Here is a 17532-nt window from a genome sequence, read left to right on the forward strand (position 1 = left end):
CTCTAGTCCCCAGAAATGAGTATTAGTACTCGTCCTTAAGAGCAAACCCTCCCTCAGGTGCCCAGGAAGGTGCTGGGGAAGACAAAGGGTGGGATTCAAAGGAACAATCCAGGCCTCACCACTGGGGACTCTCAGGGAAGCTTAGTGTGGGCACACTACTGGCTGAGGTCCCTGAGCACAGGTGCATGAGGCGTAGGCTGGGCTGGGGAGGCTTCTGAAGTCAGGAAAGTGAACCCGAGTGGTGCCAGATAAGGTGACCACGGTGTCTGCAGGTCAAAGACCCAACCCTTGTTTATTCAACCAATATCAGTGGACCACCTATACTGGGCATTGTCCTAGGTCTAGTAAGATAGAAAAGTCTGCTATCTAGAAGCGGACATTCTGAACAGAGGGGACTTGATTAATGTGCAGCTGACAGATGGTGGCATGTGAGGAAGAAAAAAATAAAGCAAGGAAGGGGACAAGAAGTGTGCTGGAGGGTGCGTGATTTCAAGCATCAGGAGGCCGCATGGATTGAGTGTTTTGGACAGAGACCTGAAGGGAGGGAGCCCTGTGGATGAGGGAGAAGGTGCTCTAGAGAGAGGGAGCAGCAAGTGCAAAGGCCTGGGAAGGGAAGAGCAAGGAGAAGGGGTCCGAGGGACGGAGAAGCTACAGAAATAGCCCTGGGTCCTGGGGAAGAAGCAGAGCCCAAGGATGCTTCTGGGGCAACCCAAGCATTTGGGTAGAGGCTGGACGATTTCAAGACCCCTTGTCCCCCACGCCCCGCCAAGAACCTGGCTGGTGGAGAAACAGTTCCTTCTGGGTCCATGAGGGCTGTGTCTCCCCAAGCCCACTTCCAGAGGGCCTCTTCTGAGCAGAAGGGACAGCAGATGCTGGGGCCACTGGCAGATGCCTCTCTCTCTCCTTTTAGTGCAGCGTTCCCTTAGGTGCCAAGGGCAGGGTGACCTCCCTTTTGATTGTTGACCCCAATGAGATGACAGCCATGCCTGACACCAACTCCCATGTCTTCACTGCTACTGCAGAACCAGAAGGTTCCCCAGTCCTCTGCCCACAGTCCTTCCTTCCAGAATACCCCGAGTGCCTCCTCACCTCCCTTAGGATAGCCCCCAGCTCCTCAACATGACCAAGTAGGCTCATGTGCAGGCCTCCAACTTCCCTCCAGCCATGCCCACACCAGACATCCCCCACTCTTGGAACCGTGTCCCCGTTACAGCAATTGGCAGCCTTTGAGGCAGCTAGCTGTGGTCATGGCTGCCTGACCCATCACCCTATGATGGGCCACAGGCTCCAGTGGCCAAGGCCAGGCAGCTTGGGATTCATGAGTCAACAAACCAGGTGAAGCTTAGCCTCTTCCTACTCAGGGATGTCTCCTGGAGAGAGGGGAAGCTCAAACACTTGAAGAAAAGAGCCCTGGGCTGTTCTTCTGGCTCCTGAACTTGATAGCTTTGTGACCCCAGGCAACTATTCAATCTCTCAGTGCCTCAGTTTCCTTGCCTATAAATGGGTACAATGATGCTTTCCTCATGGGGTCACTGAATGGATTAAAAGAAGCAATACAGGCAGAGTATTCTAGTACTGCACCTGGCTCATCTCCAGTCATTCAGAAATGGCAGGTGGCTATCATGACAGTGAGAAGAGCTGGCATGTGGACAAGGAGTGAGGACATTCTGGGCATCAGGAAGAGCATGGGCCAGGTCCGAATCATGAGCATCAGGAGTGCTACCCGGGGAGAAGCATGCTGGGAGGAGCCCGGGGCTGGGTTACCACCACCCACTTCTGCCTCCCCTGCTCTAGGTACCTCTTAGACTGGAGTCTGTAGAGCCCCCAGTGGGCCCAGGCTGGTGTCATGCTTGACAAGCAGCTGAGAGGGCTGGGACACCAGGCTGGAGAAGAGAGCCAGCACTGAGTGAGCAGCACTGGGAGCCCATGACAAGTCAGAGCTGCCAGCAAGAGCAAGACCCTGCCAGAGCAAGAGTCAGGAAGTAGAGTGCTCTTGCAGGCCAGGCTTCCAACCCAAACCTCAGAAACCCGATTCCTGCTTCCTCTTCAGGTCTTCACAGGAATCTTCACAGCGGAGATGACCTTCAAGATCATTGCCCTCGACCCCTACTACTACTTCCAGCAGGGCTGGAACATCTTCGACAGCATCATCGTCATTCTTAGCCTCATGGAGCTGGGCTTGAGCCGCATGGGCAATCTGTCGGTGCTGCGCTCCTTTCGCCTGGTACCCAGCTGGATCCACAGCAGGGGGGCGGGTGGGTGGCTGGGAACACTCCTCTCTGGGTCGCCTCTCAAATGCCCCTGCTTTGATATGTTATGCCTTCAGCCAAAAATCATTTGCTAAGAACCCTTAGCACCTAGGAGTGAAGGTGGACGAGACAGAAGGAGACATCTTTCCAAAAGAGCAATCAGGGTGATATCCTAAGGATTTGCAAAGCCCTGCATGGTCCATAGTGCCCCTTTAGTCTTCGTAGGATCCAGGAGTAAGGCTGGTATTACCACATCCCCATTTCACAGATGAGGAGATTAAGACTCAGAGAGATGAAATGAATTTCCCAAAGCCACATGGGAAGTAACTGGTGGAGTCAGATTGGCTGATCACTCATCCAGGGAGCATTTTTAAAACTTTAGTGCACACACAAATCACCAGGGAATCTTGTTAAAATGCGGAGACTGATTCAGTAGGTCTCAGGTGATGCCAAAGATGCCCATCTGTGAACCACACTTAAAGCTCAAAATGCCTGAAAGGTCCAGACATGGGGCTGGAGTTGTGGTCATGGCAGGTTTTCTACAGAAGGTCCTAACTCTGTAGGTGGCTCCATTGGGGGATGTAGGAAGGCAGGGTGGTGGGGTGAGTAAAGGAAGCTGGGGATATGAGTTATCATCCTGACTCCATTGCCATGAGCCAAGGAGTTTACAAGTTACTCCACGTGTAAGGGTTGGTTTCTTCATCTGTCAAATGAGGTAGTAATAGTGCCAACTTCATGTGGTTTGGGGAGTTCTGAAGGAATCAATGCACCCTAAGCACAGGCACAGCACATAGTAGGTATTCACTAGACATTAGCATGTGCCCCCTTTCTCTGTGATAACTGAGAGGAGAGAGAGATGGAGGTCATTGTATGAGTCAGAGATGGTTTGAGATGGCCCGAAGGATAGCTGCTGAGGACAGATCTGACAGAGGAAAGATGTTCCAGGTTGGGAGCATCTATTGGGAAGTTCCTGGAGGTAAGACCATGGCAGGTAGGAAGCTGTATGGGGACAAAGAGGAGCTAAGCTGGGGAGATGGACTGGAGCTCTTGACCTGACTCCCAGAGCACAGTCCAGTCAGGCTACTCTCAGGTCATGCAGAGAGAATGGAGTGCGAGTGTGTGCTCTTGGAGAATTGGGGAGAGGTGGGTGTCAGCGACCCCCAAGGCTTCCCTGGGCTCTCAAGCAGGAGCTGGGGGAGGGGAAAGGTGTCCATGGGTAGTGGAAACCACAGCCCCTCACGTGGGCCTCTCCTCTTCCTCCCTCCACAGCTGCGGGTCTTCAAGCTGGCCAAATCCTGGCCCACCCTGAACACACTCATCAAGATCATCGGGAACTCGGTGGGGGCGCTGGGGAACCTGACGCTGGTGCTGGCCATCATCGTGTTCATCTTTGCGGTGGTGGGCATGCAGCTCTTTGGCAAGAACTACTCCGAGCTGAGGCATCGCATCAGTGACTCCGGCCTGCTGCCCCGCTGGCATATGATGGACTTCTTCCACGCCTTCCTCATTATCTTCCGCATCCTCTGTGGCGAGTGGATTGAAACCATGTGGGACTGCATGGAGGTGTCTGGGCAGTCATTGTGCCTGCTGGTCTTCTTACTTGTTATGGTCATTGGCAACCTAGTGGTAAGTCAGCCAAGGGCGTCACACATGCACACCTCCCACCCACCCACTCAACTTTTCATCCTCCCAACTACCCCAAACCCAGTCATCTACCTCTCCATTTACTTACATTTCCTTCTCTCCACCTGCTCATCCAGCTGTCTGTCAAACCACCCATGCATCCATCTCTCATCCATCCACCTACCCATCCATTCATCCATCTACTTGCTTTCCCATCCTTCCACTCACCCATCCACTCATCCGCCCACTTACCCGTTCATTCTGTTATCTACCTACTTGTAAATACGTTCACCTATCCAGTCAGCCAGCCACTTACCAGTCACGCACCCACCATGCACCTCTCTTATCAGTCTGTCTACTCATGCACCGCTCTCTATCCTTATACACTCCTTCACTCAGTCATCCTTCAACCCCACGTCCTCATTCACTCATCCATCCATCCACTCGCTCCTCACCCATCTATTCATTTGTCCATCAAACACCCCTCCATGAACCCTGACTTACACATGCACACTCACACACACTCACACACACACACACACCTTCATCCTTTGATATGTCCACCATTCATCCATCCATTCATCCATCACCTGTCTGTCCCTCCACTCATTCATCCAACTCATCCATCCATCAATCTACCTTTCTATTCACTCATTTACTGTCTCACCCATCCAGCTAGCTACTCACTCCTTACTCATGGACTCATCCATCCGTCCACCCACTTATTTACTTATTTATTTATTTTTGTACCAGGGATTGAACCCAGGGGCACTTTGCCACTGAGCCACATCTCCAGCCCCAACCCTTTTTTTTTTGAGACAGGGTCTCACTAAGTTCCTTAGGGTCTTGTTAAGTTGCCCCAGGCTAACCTCAAACTTCTGATCCTCCTGCCTCAGCCTCCAGAGTCGTTGGGATTACAGGCATGCACCCCCATGCCCACCTATGCACTCACTCTTAATTGAATTTTGCTCATTCATTCATTCATTCATTCATTCACTTATTTACCTGTTTATTCATTATTTACTCACTTTATTCATTCATTTATTTGTTGACTCATCTATACATTCTTTTACGGTCACTATCAATGAGTTACCAGATGATTTTCAGTCAAGTTTAGCAAATCTTCACTGAGCCCATGTAAAATGTTGCATGTAAAATGTTCCGAATGCCAGTGAACAGACTGAAGTAAAGGTAGCTAGCCCTAGCTGTGACACGGCCACTACCCAGAGAGAATTGGGAGGCAGGGAGTTCAAACAGGCCTGAAATAACTCTCAGACGGGTTGGAGATGGTCCAGAGCATCAAAAAGGAGCCCAGGGGGATGTTCCCCTCCAGTTAGAGGAATCAAAGAGGCTTCCTGGAGGAGGGTTTGGAGTCTTCCTGATAACCGGCTAATGCGGAGGAGATTGAGCTTAGGTGTGGACTGGTGGCGGACCACATGGTGTCCAGTAGGAGCCTGTTAAGCCACCCTGAGTAGTTACAGTGGGAGTTCCTGCTGGCTCATAAAGAGGGGCCAGGCCTTTGTTCCTCTGGCCACCTGTCTGTCCTAGGATCTTGCCTTGTGTCTTTAAACCATGCAGAAGTCCAGATTTAAGAGAGATCAAAGTCTAAATGTCAGAGGATGGACCTTAGGAGGAGGCAAGGTTGAGGTGAGTCTTTGGTTCAGGCCCAAGTCAGTGTCCATTGTGGACACGAAGCCATCTTCCTGGGTGCACAGGTGGCCCATACATGCTCTGGCATCATGCCTGTGAGGTCTGACTCTGCTGCTGCTGCTATGTCTCTGTTGTGGGCAACACAGGGTCACATCCACGCATAGAGAGGTTTTAGATCCACTTTTCTAGCCTTTGGGTGATAGATTCCAGAGCCTTTCCCCAAACCTGCCTGCTTTCTCCTCCCTGTGTCTTAACCAGGATAGGATAGGACAAGCCTAGCGGTGGTCAAACCCCCCCCCAGTGTAGAGCTCACAGCCCAAGGAGGAACCAGGGTATCAATGCCAAAAGAACCCAGCTCTTTTTGCTGCCCCTTGGGCTAGAGCCTCACTTAGCCCCTGGCCCAGTCCCAGGGGCTGCTAGACCCTGTCTGTTCTAAGAAGAATGCGAGTGTGCTGAGCACTCAGCCCTGGGCCAGCCTGAGCTGCCCCTCTCACACAGAGCCCTGCCATTTCCCAGCGGATCTGCCTGGGGATGAGAAGATTAGAGGCTGCTGGAGGAGGGAAGCTAGCGCCAGCCCACGCAGCCCCCTCCCTGGCCGCCTCAGGAATTGGGCCGCTGCCGGGCTGGCGTGGGTGGAAACAAGATTGCCATTGAAATGGGAAGTGATGATCAGGCAGGGGCTGGGGAGCCGCGGCATGATTGACGGGGAAGCACTGGAAGAAGCCGAACTTTGAAAGACGTAGACAAGGGAGGACTCAGGTCCTGTGTGGGTGGACAAGGCTTCCAGGTGCCCTCCTGCCCTGCCCCCAGCCTGGGCCCAGGACTCCTGGGATCAGAAGATGTGGGGCCAGGTATGCATGAGGGCTAGACTGGGAGACCACAGAGGGTAATAGGAACAGAGGCAGTCTGTGCCTGGGCCCTTATGGACAGAGGCCAGGGGCCATGCCAGAGGTCGTTGTAAACAGCAGCTCTGATTCACATTACAGGTGACAACATTAAAAGGGCTTCCAGCTGTCAAAAGTGGTCATCCCTCAGATGGCAGGGGAGAGGTGTGCTTCTTAGCCTTTCCGTACTGGTTCCATGAATGCATGTTACTTGTTGACCAGAGGCCTGCCTCCTGCTTCACCACCACTTTCACCAACATCTCCTTCCCAGCTTTCTGACAAGGGTGGCATCCCTGGAAGGGGTGTGTGGCATCTCTTAGGGGCTTACAGGAAGCCAGAGCAGGAGCTCAGGATGGATTTCTGATAAGCACTGTACACCCGCCTTTACCAGCCACCTGCGACAAGGGTCCTGTTTAACTGCAGTCCCTCCTGGGGGGCTGGGAGGAGCAGACATCAAGCCCTCAGTGGGGACATTATGTCCCTGGGCTGTCAACCTGGTGGTGCTCTTAGGCCAGTCCAATCCACATGTGCAACAAGTCCACCACCATCTTCCTTTACCCTCCATGAGACTGGGAAATGGACCACAGGCCAGCCCTTTGCCACACAGCCAACATCTTCTTTCTTAGCAAAAAAACAAAACTTCCCATTTTCAGGATGTTTTAATAGCACAAAATTGTCCAGAACCATCCAAAGGATGAGGGGTTATGCAGATTGTCCTTAAAGAGTCTCCCATCCCTAACCCCTAAGAAATAACTTGAATAAAGTACTGTGCCTTCTGGAACCACTCACCCCTGGTAGCAGAATGGGCCTTAGAACCAGGGCTGACCCCAGCACCAACCCCAGGCCTGCCCCCCATCCCAGCTCTGTGGCCCCACTCACAGCACCCATGGGGTACCCTTACAACCTAGACCCAGCCACCTCTGTGTGGCCTGACCCCACGGTTATTCTGAAATGCCTGAGGGCTTCTCATGCCTCCCTGGCCTCTTTTCCTATCATTACTCTCTTCTCTGCTCAATCCCCTGTGTCTCTCGCCTGGAGAACACAGACCTAGAACACAGGTAGAATGTGCTTCCATAACATCAGCCACAGGTCTCAGAGCAGAGAGCCTGCTTCTGCAGGGAGCTCGGGCAGATCAAGCCCCTCCTTCACCAAAGACACACTGGCCCCTTTCCCGAGAAAGCCTCGAGCTGTGGGTTGCTTGCAGATGGGAATCTGTCTTGTTCCCGGATGTCCATTTCCCAGAAAGGAATCCCATGCCCACCCTGACCCCCTCCCAATGCTGCAGGAAGAGTTGGGAGCAGAAAGAGAGAGGCCTATGTTCAGAAGTGTCAGGAAGAGTGACGAGGCTCTGACCAACCTCCTTAAGCAAGCCCCTCTCTGGGTCTCATCCCCATCTATAGCCTTTGACATGGGATGAACCATGGTTCTCCCATTGAACCTGAGCTAGGACACGAAGGACCTGAGTCTAAGGTCCTTAATTCAGACTACATGGTGAGCTGTTGGGAGGAGGAATTTGAATTTATTTTTCTTTTATAGACAAACCCTCCACATTCAAGAGAATGGAGGTGGGGGCTAGGATGTGGGCCAGACCCAGAGTTTACCCTTGGGGCTGAGGCTTAGTGCCCATGGCATGGTTCAGTGCCCAGGTGAGCCTGACCTGTTGCCTCAACAGGTCCTGAACCTCTTCCTGGCCTTGCTGCTCAGCTCCTTCAGTGCAGACAACCTTACGGCCCCTGACGAGGATGGAGAGATGAACAACCTCCAGCTGGCCCTGGCCCGTATCCAGCGGGGCCTGCGCTTTGTCAAGAGGACCACCTGGGACTTCTGTTGTGGACTGCTGCGCAAGAAACCTAAGAAGCCCGCAGCTCTTGCCTCCCACGGCCAGCTGCCCAGCTGCATTGCCAACCCCAGCTCCCCACCACCCCCTGAGATGGACAAGGCACCACCGACCCGCAAAGAAACACGGTTTGAGGAAGACAAGCATCCAGGCCAGGGCACGCCCGGGGATCCAGAGCCCGTGTGTGTGCCCATTGCTGTGGCTGAGTCAGACACAGATGACCAGGAGGAGGAGGAGGAGAACAGCCAGGGCACTGAGGAAGAATCCAGCAAGCAGGTGGGTCCTGCCGTACACGTTTGCAGAAGCTTCTTCCACAGGCTCTGCTGTCTGGGAAAGCCAGCCTCACTCAGAGTCCCTGCACACTGCCCCAGTAGTGGAGTAGGGTGGGGGTAGAGGACAGACCCTCTGCCCAACGGCTGATCTCTCAGAGGGGTTCTACGACTACCTATTGTCCATTCATGCCCTGGCTGGTCATGGGCAACCAATCATACAGACAGGGAAACTGAGGCATAGCAGGAGAGATACTGCTGGGAGTTCCTCATGTGTCTAGACAAAGCCAGGGCCCCTGGCCCCCCAACCCCACCCTGACCTGGCCATTATCCACCTCCAGGACTAGCAAGATGGCAGGTCTTGGCAAAGGAGGGTGTAGTTTCCTGACCTCCTGACTGCCCCTTTTCCTCCTCCCATGTCCAGGGCTAATACTGAGATTTAAAAATATGCATCCCTAAGACGGAGGTGTCAGAGACAGCACTATCTTATCTCCCGACCTGTTATTTTTAACACTTGGGACCAGAGTCTGGACAAAAGAGACAGTGCCCTCCCCCTCCGTTTTCCCTTGGCCCGAGCCAGCCTTCAGTGGCTTCTCCTAGGTTGCTAGGCCAAGCAGCGTTCAATGGTTCTCTCCATTTCCTTGAGTCCATTCTGGCTGCTTCTTCCGGACCACCACTGGGGGTGCCTCACCTGGTGAGCAGTGCTCTCCATGGGGGGAACTTGTTCTGAGGCTCTGGACTTGGTTCTGTCTCCCCCTGCCTCCCTATGATCCCAGAGGCCAGCCTGGGCCCATTGAGTCAGGCTGTGGGACAGTGGCAGTGACAGTTGGGGGAGGGGGAGCGTGGTGTTGCCAGGACCACAGCTTCCGGTCGTCCCGGTACAGGAGCGGAATTGCGGCTACCCTTCCTTTTCCTTCTCCTTTCCTTCTCTTGAGCCTATGAGCTCCGGCTCCCGGGGACCAGCATGGGAGCATGCGTGTGTACGTGTGGGTGTGGGTGTGCATGCGTGTGAGTGTGAGGGAGAGAGAACGCGCAAGCAAGCCAGGGTGCCTTGGGAACTGAGGAGGGGGTCGGCATGTCCTTCCTACACAGAGCCAGCAGCACTCATTAGATGGGCATTATGGCCCAGCTGCACCCTTCCAGGGAATCGGGAGCGGGGAGATTTATAGGTCCTTCTCCTGGACTTACCGGGAGCTTCCCACCCACCTGGGCAGGGCCCCTGGGAGAGGGTCTTCAGTGGGATGGAGGCTCTATAAAGAGGGCAGACGACAGTGCCCCTGTTGCATGGGTAGGACTAGAAGCCCACAAAGCGTGGACCCTGGAGACCCACATGGTGTGTAGGCTCAACTCACAGACTGGGGTCTCTTCAGCAGGAATCCCAGCCTCTGTCCAGTGGCCCAGAGTTCCACCCAGAGCCCAGGGCCTGGAGCCAGGTGTCCGAGACAGCCTCCTCCGAGGCTGAGGCCAGCGTGTCTCAGGCAGACTGGCGGCAACCACAGAAAGCGGAACCCCGGGCCCCAGGGTGCAGTGAGGTAATGCACGCCTTTGTCCCTGAAGTTGGCGGGGCGCTGCTGCATTTGCTGATGGGAGACCCATCTGCAGAGGGGAGGCTGGGCACTGTGTCCTGATAGGAGACAGCCATCAGGAAGTGGCCAGCCCAGGACTCTGTTGCAGTACTAACCCAACACCTTCGTGTGCTCACCCTCTCCTCACTGTCTTCCTGTGTTCTTGTCCTATTTGGCAAACATTTGTCCTGTGAATCTCCCATCTAAAGAGACCTTCAGGGAGCTCTGAGAACTGTTTTTGGCAGCTTGATTACCAGCTGCTTATCACCTGCACTAAAGCAGAGGCCACAAATGGGAGGCTCACCTTGTTTGCCACAGGGATTTGTTCTGGCCACACACACACACAAAAGTCTTACTTTGATTCAGCTACCACCGCTTCAAATTTGAGAGCTTTCATGTAAAAATCTGCATTTCTAGCTTCTCTTGAAGAACTGGAATAGGTGCCACCCTGCTGAAGAAAAGTGGTCACCACCTCCCAGACACAGGCTAGAGGTCTCTGATTTATTGCAGAGCCACCTGCCTGACTAACGGTTACCTACCTGGCCCCCATAGTCATTCAAGTCTGTGGCTCCTGAGCTAAGGGATGGTGGCATGGCTGACTGTGCTGCCCAGCTTCGCTCATGTCAAGTGAAAGGTAGAAGTCACTTGTGCAGTGGAGAGAGCTCAGTGCTATTGTCCTGCAGCCTGACTTTGCTCCTCAGCCCAGCTCTTGTGACTTTCCCTGCGGAGAGACAGGCCTGGGGAAGGATTTGTGGTCACAGCCAATTTGAAGTTTGAGAGCCTAGTGGAGTCATCCTTCCCACTGGGCAAGTCACAGTCCTCCCCCTGGATGATCTGAGCCTTGAAGGTGCATGGGAGCAGGAAGATATGAAGGACAAACAATCACCAGAGAGCATGTGGACCTTAAGTATTGAATGTCTTCCTTTCTTCAGATCACTTCATGATGGGATCTGTAAAAGGGAGACACACAGAAAGAGAGAGGGAAAGAGAGAAAGAGATGCACTAGGGTTTTCCCCAGGAAAGGACTTCCATGTCTCACCTGCAGGAAGATCCTGAAAAGGTGTCCACCCACGTGACAGCCCATATATTTTAGGCAACTCCAGTGCCTTCTTGGCCCGCCCCTTTCATAGCCCAGCTGAGCAGGGGAGAGAGGGGAGGGAGCCTTCAAAACCACAGGGAACACAAAAGGTAGACCCTCACCCCTCTGGCCACCCAGAGCAACTGCCTCCCCTGGAACTTAGCCCTTTCCCACCACAAACCTCAGAAATGCACAAGAGGATGTGGAGATATCAGTTGAGTGATTTTCAGAGGAAGGGATGAAGAAGTCAGCCAGAGAATCAAAGCTGCATCTAAGTGGAGCAGGAGCAGCGTGGGCCTGGGCTGACGCAACGTGGAGCCAACTGAGGTGGGCTTGGCCTGATGTGAGGCCCAAGAGGGATTTCCTTTCTTCAGAGAAACCCCTGATGACATCTGCCTTTAGCTTGGACTCCCCAGCTGCAGAGCCTGAGCTGGGGATGGCTGTGTGTGAAGGGAGGGCTCTCAGGAGAAACCCAGGAGGAAGGAGGAGAAGCAGCTGAGGCGCAGGAAGGAGCTGTGAAAGGTCTGTTCACTGAGTCACCTTCATTGTCCTGTCCTGGGGGAGCTCAGGAGCATGAAATGCAACAAAGTGTTTGTCCCAGCAAAAGGTAGGGGCTGGCCTTCTATAGTCTTGCTAGTCAGGCTCTGGGTGTGGACCACTCAGCGGGTAATTGCTGAGACCCTTCCAGGATGGCGGCTCCCTGGCTAACAGGCGTTTTCTGGAGGAAAGGCCAGCTAAGCCTCCAGTCCTCGCAGCAGCCAGAAATGGCTGCTCTGGCCTAGTTGAGGGAAACTGGGCAGAGGATCAGCAGTGGCCACTGCTACACCTTTATATGCCCACAAGTGACGCACAGACACAAGGGCACACCCACATGCATGCACCATAAAGCTATCAGGCCTGGGCAGCAACTCCCTGCCTGGTCAATAGAAGGTTCTGGCACCTTCTCAGTTTTACCCCAGGCTCTGCACATCACACCAGCATCCATATGGATTGGGAAAGAAGCATGGGCTGGGTTGCTGGCCTGTTCTCTGCATGTCTGACTTGCTGCTGTGTGTGCCCGCAACCGTGTTCTGACTGTTCTGGATGTGTGTCTACATTTCCAATGTGTGTCCCCGTTGCTCTCCCGGGTCTGTTTTGTTCCCAGCTAGATACAGTCCCTGTCCCAGTGTTCTCCCAGAGCCCTTTGTTACCACCTCTGACACCTAAACCCCAAAAGACCAGAACCACAGACCCGGGAGCCCTGAGTCCAGCTTTGTGTCAGCCCTGACTGACCCTAAGGGGCTGTGCAGCAGGTGCCCACCCACCCTCCCCAACCTCAAATTCCCCAGGTATGCAATAGGGGGTCTTTGGGGCTCCTCCCTTGAGGGAGCCCCAAGCTTCCCCGCAACTCTGGGCTCAAGGCTGGAGGCTGCTCCTCAGCTTACACTCATGCCCTTGACCTCCCCTGCCCACAGACCCATGAGGACAGTTACTCTGAGGGTAGCACAGCAGACATGACCAACACTGCTGACCTCCTGGAACAGATCCCTGACCTGGGTGAGGACGTCAAGGATCCAGAAGACTGCTTCACTGAAGGTACTCCTCTGGGAAGCCCTTTGCCCCATCCTCAGCCCCACCCAGAGGGGACAGACAGGAGGACCAGCAACTCTAGAGCCCAGGGCCACGTCACACCCACACCCTGACCTGGAACCACTCTCCCTCCCTATTCCTCTGTGATCCGGGGAGTTCCTCCATCTGCCAGCAACATGAGTCATGGCACATCTGCCCAGGGTGTGCAGGGCCAGGCATCTTTAGTGCAGCAGCACCAAGGACTGGTGACGCTGCCTTTGTGGTGTGTAGCCCAGCTCTATGCCCCACTGCAGAAGGGAGTGGGCCTGACTTACCCTGGTGCCCCAGCACATAGGAGGCCCTTGGCGAATACTTAAGGCGTGTGTGGCACGTAGCCGTGTTAGGAAAATTGACATCCGTAATTTTCCTGAATTGGAAGTGTATTTGGAGGGCAACTGGGGACAAAATGAGGTTTCTTCCTTTATGTGACATGTCAGTAGAGTCTGTCACAGAAAGGTCTACCATTCCCCAAGTTCTGAAGAACTGAAAAGATGGAGAAGGATTGGGAACAGAGTATCCTAGGAGTTGCTGAACATTTCTCTAGAGGAGGGTGTCCCAAATGAGCAGAGAATAAGCTGGAACTCATGCCAACTCCAGTCTTGCCCCTGCTCAGACCTACCAGGCTGTTCACCCACTCTTTGAATGCTTAGTCCATTCATCCTCTCTACAGAGTACCTGCTGAGTGTGTGGCCCCACAGGGAATACCCACAGCCCTCCCCCACCCAGGGGCCCACCCACCATGTCACCCTGTTCCTTACCCCATCATTGCGACCTCTTTCTCTCCATCATTCTCTCAACTCCACAGCCTTGTGCCATCAGTGATGGGCATTCACAGGCCCTGAACTGGGCCTATCTCTCACCCTCCCCCATAGGCTGTGTCCGGCGCTGTCCCTGCTGCTCAGTGGACACCACACAGGCCCCAGGGAAGGTCTGGTGGCGACTGCGCAAGACCTGCTACCGCATCGTGGAGCACAGCTGGTTTGAGACATTCATCATCTTCATGATCCTGCTTAGCAGTGGAGCCCTGGTACTCTCCTGGGGATGCAGGGTTGAGGCAGGGAGGGCTGGAGGAGGAGGGGAGGGCAGGGAAAGGAGGTCTCCAGCTGGAAAGCCAGGTCAGAAACTGGGACAGAACCTCAGCTGAAAATGTGCTCCCCAGGCTCCTGGAGCAGAATGCTGCTCACAAATTCATAAGCCAGACCAGGAAGGGATTGCAGAGACCATGTGTCCAGCCCTCTTCCTAGTTCCACGAAAGAGAAATGGGTTGCCCCAGATCACCAGCCCCCCAACACTGGAGCTCTGGTGACTCACCTTCCTGCGTAGAGAGAGCATCAGGCATTCCATCTGGCCATTATAATAAAGTTCAAACCATCAGTTTTCATTTTATTAACAGTGGTAACAGTGGTAGCTCCGCTCAGTTCATCTTCTATGGAGGCTAGGCCGTGTGGTTCACACATTTTCATTAATGCCCACAACAAATCTCTGTGGCAACATTAAGTAATATGTCCAGATTCCCACCAGTCAGAGCCACAGATCTGGCATTTGAACCCAGGCAGTCAGATTCCACAGTCCTTTGTCTTGACCTTGCATTTGTTCAATAGATCTTTTCTATGCTCTCCTTGTATCTATCACAGTGAGCAATGGGGGAGCAACAGGAAAAGGAGACCTCAGCCCTGGCTTCAGGGGCGTCTACTCTAGTTGGGGAAAACAGATTCGGCAAGTGTGAGATGCCAAAAATCAGCACACGAGAGAGATGAGCAGAGGGAACTGGAGCGAGTAGGGAAGACTTCCTGGAGGCAGCAGATGGAGTGGACTGTGGAAGACAGGGAGATCTTTTGAGGCCAGGAGGAGTATTGAAACCCTGCAGAGATGCTCCTCCATCTGGCTTTCAAGCACCCTGCTCTGATCTTTCAGGAGAGCCCTGGAGAGGTTTCTAGCAGGTACTAGTGAGCAGGGAGAAGGGTTTCAAAGAATGGACAAGTTCCCGAACCAGGAGGAACAAGAACCTGTGTCATTGGGGAGGTGAGAGCTCTACAGATGAAGGACTAACAGGAAGTACTTTGGCCCACAGAGTGGGACAAAGGGCACTTTAATCCGAATCTATATGTCTCCACTCCACCTCCTGTAGGGAGGCACTGTGGCTGTCCCATCTCAACCTCTGGTCCTACTACCGCCCCCCAACACTGCCCCTCCCTTATTTCAGAGTGGGCCTGGAGCCATGATTTGCAGTCTGCCTGCTGTTTTACCATTGGCAACCAGAGCCAAATCTCTGTGGGTTCCAGAGAAGGATGATTTGACAATATGTTAACAAGTTTTGTTTTTAAACAGCCACAAACAAGGGCAGCCAGAGCCATTTAGTCTGGGCTGTGGAGGAAAATCTCAGCCTGGCGTAAGTGAGGAGGAGTTTTGGCAAGCATCTGGTGAATCTGATCAGGGGAGAGAGCCAAGCACTGTTGTTAAAAAACCATGTCAATGATATATTGGGAAAAAGAAGTGTTTTATTTAAAGTTTAAAAACTCGTTTAACGGAAAGCAAACTATATCCCTTCCAAATTGCTGAGGGAAGTTTTTTAAAAAAGGAAAACAGATCTTACAACAAAAAAAAAAAAAAAAAAGAAAGAAAAGAAGCAACAATAAAGCATAAAATTGGAAAACAGAATAATATGGCAGAGGCAAGATCAAACATGTTCTAATAATAAATGTAACTGGATAAAATTCATATTTTAAAAGAAAAAGACTATGGAGTATAAACATATACACACCAGCTATGTGCTCTCGAATGACAAACCTGAAACAAAGGTGCCTCAGAAATATTAAACATAAAATAAAAGTTCTACAGGTTCAATATCCCTTATCTGAAATACTTGGAGCCAGAAGTATTCCAGATTTTGAATATTTTTGGATTTGACAACATTTACAAAGACATTACCAGGTTAGCATCCCTAACCCAATCAATATCTGAAATGTTCCCAAACCCAAAACTTCAAAAATTATGTTAGCAATCAAAAGTTTTGGTAGTATTTTGGATTTTGCATTTTTTAATTAGGGATGTTCAACCTGTATCAAGCAAATGCCAAAAATGACAACAAAAATCAGAGGTTTTGTTTGTTACTATTAAAAATGGTTGAATTTAAGTTAAAAAGTTTGAGATGAGATAATGAACGTCCAACCTACAATAAAAGTATAACTGTAATGAACAATGCTTAGGATGGCATAGCACTGAAATATATAAAGCAAAGACTACTGGGGAAAAAACAGGAAAAAATGGCAAGTGCAACAGTACTGGGAGATTTTATCATACTCCTGTTAGTTTTTGACAAATCAAGTAGAAAGAACAAGACAATGGTATATATATATATATTTAATTATATATATTTATTTATTTATTTATTTAATTATTATTTAAAAATTTATTAGAATATATATACTAATAAATTAATTAACACCTAAATAGCATTATTTCCAGACATTGTTCTAAGCATTTTATAAACATCAACTCATTTAATTCTCACAATAAGCCTATAAGATAGGTATTATTGGGCTGGGGCTATAACTCAGTTAGTATAGTGCTGGCCTTGCAAACACAAGGCCCTGGGTTCAATCCCCAGCAACCTGCTCCCCTCCACAAAAAAAAAAAAAAAAGGTAGGTTACTACTACTAAGCCAATTTTACAGATAAGGAAACTGCTGGAAACACCAAAAATAGGGTTTGGGACTGTAGCTCAGTGGTAGAGCACTTGCCTAGATATGTGAGTCCCTGGGTTCAATTCCCAGCACCACACACACAAAATAATAATAATAATAAATAAATTATAGATTAAAAATAAACACTTAAATGTAAAAGTCATTCTTAACCAGACCTTGGATAAAACAGAAAATACTTTGGTGCTAGGTTCATAAATGTTCAATAAATAAGTAGATGAATAAATAAGTAAAATAAAGAGGGTCATTTATGGACCAATGATGATGGTGTGCTGTAAATCAAAGATTATTATTCCACCAACTTTGTCTACATGAAACCTAGGAGCATAAGAAAAGAAAAATAGAGAAAGAGAAAAACCTAATGGGGCCACCTGGAATATAACATTGAGAATGCTGCATGTGGGATGCAGCCAAAGCTGTAATAAGAGGAAAATTCTTAGATAAACACTTTTATCATTAAATAAAAATAAAGTAAATAAGAAACATAACAAAATTAGAGAAATTAGAAACATAACATAATAAACTTAAATCATGAGAAGTAATTAATGAGATAAACATAAGAATTACTGAATTAGAAAATAAAATTTCAATGATTCCTTGAAAATTAAAATAATAAAATAAACCACTAGCTAACCTCATCTCTCACATCTCCAAAGGTGGATATTTTCACATTTCCAAGGAAGAAAATAGCTCCAATTCTACTTAAAATATTCCAGGGAGTTAAAAGAGATGGAAAGAATAACAATTATTTTATGAAAGCTAAAGAATGCTGATTTTTAAAATTTCAGTATACCACAAAGGAAGAAATAGACCAGTTTTCATACTTCATACTCTGTTCTTACAAATAGTAATGGAAAAATCTTGAAAAAAGACACATGCAGAAAGAATCCAGTAATATATTTTAAAGATTAAATATATCATAGTTATATTCCAAAATATTAGAATGGTGCATATTAGGAAATCTATTTATATGAATAGGACAAAGATTTTAAAAAACATACAATTATCTCAATGAATGCCTATTTCAAACTCTGGTGAAAATACAAATAAAGCATACTTTTTTAATCTA

At 50.4% G+C, this 17532-nt stretch overlaps 1 protein-coding gene across 4 annotated transcripts in view; it reads left to right on the forward strand.

The window, feature by feature from the left end:
• The window catches only part of Scn5a (sodium voltage-gated channel alpha subunit 5), a 97603-nt gene that overhangs the window by 57597 nt on the left and 22474 nt on the right, over positions 1-17532 (forward strand). For 2 of the 4 annotated variants that reach the window (XM_047530852.1, XM_047530849.1), the window contains exons 15-20: positions 2051-2224; positions 3519-3875; positions 8079-8519; positions 9883-10044; positions 12610-12730; positions 13636-13790. In XM_047530852.1, coding sequence (XP_047386808.1) covers positions 2051-2224; positions 3519-3875; positions 8079-8519; positions 9883-10044; positions 12610-12730; positions 13636-13790 — 1410 coding nt within the window. The remainder of the gene's footprint in view (positions 1-2050; positions 2225-3518; positions 3876-8078; positions 8520-9882; positions 10045-12609; positions 12731-13635; positions 13791-17532) is intronic. The other 2 variants (XM_047530850.1, XM_047530851.1) reach the window with 2 other exon arrangements.

This window comes from Sciurus carolinensis, chromosome 17 (genome assembly GCF_902686445.1).
Source record: "Sciurus carolinensis chromosome 17, mSciCar1.2, whole genome shotgun sequence".
Classification (NCBI taxonomy): Eukaryota; Metazoa; Chordata; class Mammalia; order Rodentia; family Sciuridae; genus Sciurus; species Sciurus carolinensis.